We start from the raw sequence: 1,732 nt of genomic DNA, 5'->3' as shown, positions 1-1,732 counted from the left end.
AAAAGCCCTGAATGTGCTCTGTACAGGACATCCAGAAAAACTGTGGCATGTATAGTCTCAGAGAAATACACCAAAATATAATGTCCTCATATGAGGCCGCGGGGTCTTAAGAGGTTAAAATGTTTTATTTTTTATCTGATTTCACGTGATTATGTATTTAAATTATGCACGACTATTCCCAAACACTATGACAGTGCGATCTCTGTGTGATATGTGATTGTCATATTTCTATAAAAATCTAAAATACGTTTGTATTAAAGTAAAAATGGATGATAAATGCACCTTTCGTATGGAAGTAAATAGCAAGCACTTTAGGAGTGTCTTGTTCATCATATTTATTTTCATATAAAGGCAACAGAACTGAAATTATGTCATGTTTATCAGCAACACAGTGCATGAGTGAGAATAACGCGATATCTGTCTTCGAGAGGTCAGAACTGTCCGTCTTGACTGCGCTTATTTCACTCCTCGCCTCACTGCAGCCGCCTACATCTCAGGCGAGACGAAGTGCACCTCAAACAAGCCTTGTCTGGTGTGTTCCTACGACTGCTAAGTACCTTCCGAATTATTTGAAGGAAAGTGACGTCACTGTTTCGCGTCAGACGTGGCGCTGCGTGACGTCATCAGCGCGCGGCCGTGCTCCTCTGTGTTCGCTCAGTTCGATCGCGGCAGGTACGTCGTGTGATACTTGGTTTATGATTTATGATTTATGATTCGTTCTTAGTTAGGATCGTGTAGAAACTCCGTTAAATAGCGCTGCTAGCCTGAAGCGAAATATCAGCGCGAATTAGGTCTCTATTATCTCTGAGAGTCGAAGTGAAATGTGTGTAACGTTAGTGTAGTTCGCTCTCCGGAGGTGTGTGTTTTGACGGGAATAATCGATAAGACTGATCGATCGATCGGTGATCAGTAAGTTATGAGTTTATCACATCGCTGCCGTAAAACCGTTCAGCGTGTCCATTCTAAACACAGTCATAGCCACAGAACACACTGCAAACTTATACATCACTTTCAGAGTTTTATTCGTAAGAGAATTCGTATTAGGAACATTTGATCAATATTGGTAAGATATGCATGTGTCCTGACAGTCTGACTGCAGTGAACTGAACAATCATCTCATGTGACTGCAGAAATCATTCTCTTGTTCTACAGTAAAAACACCTAAACATGTTTAAAACAAAATAATGGAAGATATTAAGTCTTGTTTTCTGGAAAAAAAAATATTTTCAGTTTTTGCAAAACTCACTTAAGGAAAAATATTGTTTTCCCTCTGACATTGGCATGTATTTTTTTTAATGTTTTATGCTTAAATGTGCTTCCTTCTGATATGTATTTCCTGAAACAAGGCTTCTCAGGAAAATATATCTTAACAGGTAAGTTCACAGCTCCAGTGTCTCTAGTGTAAGAACATGAACAGTGTGTATTGTGTGTTATTGTGTGTTACCTGCACCAGGACGTCCCTGTTTATTTATCAGCAAAAGTCTTCTGGGGATTTATGACCGCTTCAGGGCTTGTGTATAAACTACAGATTGTGTTTCTGTATTAAGCTGAAGAATAAGAGTGTGTGGTTTGATCTGTCCAGTGTGTTGCTGTTCTTCATCACCGGCAGGACAGAGTGATGATGATGATGGAAGAGAGCACCCCGCCAGCCACCCCTCCATTCTCCTCCTCCTCCACAGCGGCTGCCAGCGGTACACACACACACGCACACACACACACACACACACACATA

At 40.8% G+C, this 1,732-nt stretch overlaps 1 protein-coding gene across 10 annotated transcripts in view; it reads left to right on the top strand.

The window, feature by feature from the left end:
- The first annotated feature begins 598 nt into the window (after positions 1–598).
- The window catches only part of LOC107705848 (protein PRRC1-like), a 17,739-nt gene continuing 16,605 nt past the window's right edge, over positions 599–1,732 (top strand). The window contains exons 1-3 of one of the 10 annotated variants that reach the window (XM_016509343.1): positions 625–672; positions 1,347–1,373; positions 1,583–1,691. In XM_016509343.1, the coding sequence (XP_016364829.1) occupies positions 1,619–1,691 (73 nt within the window). In that variant the 5' untranslated portion in view covers positions 625–672; positions 1,347–1,373; positions 1,583–1,618. The other 9 variants (XM_016509350.1, XM_016509344.1, XM_016509351.1 and 6 more) reach the window with 9 other exon arrangements.

This window comes from Sinocyclocheilus rhinocerous, unplaced genomic scaffold (assembly GCF_001515625.1).
Source record: "Sinocyclocheilus rhinocerous isolate Xijiao unplaced genomic scaffold, SAMN03320098_v1.1 scaffold924, whole genome shotgun sequence".
In the NCBI taxonomy this organism is placed as follows: domain Eukaryota; kingdom Metazoa; phylum Chordata; class Actinopteri; order Cypriniformes; family Cyprinidae; genus Sinocyclocheilus; species Sinocyclocheilus rhinocerous.
Note: the sequence above shows the minus strand (reverse complement) of the source record. Positions and strands in the feature narration are given on the sequence as shown.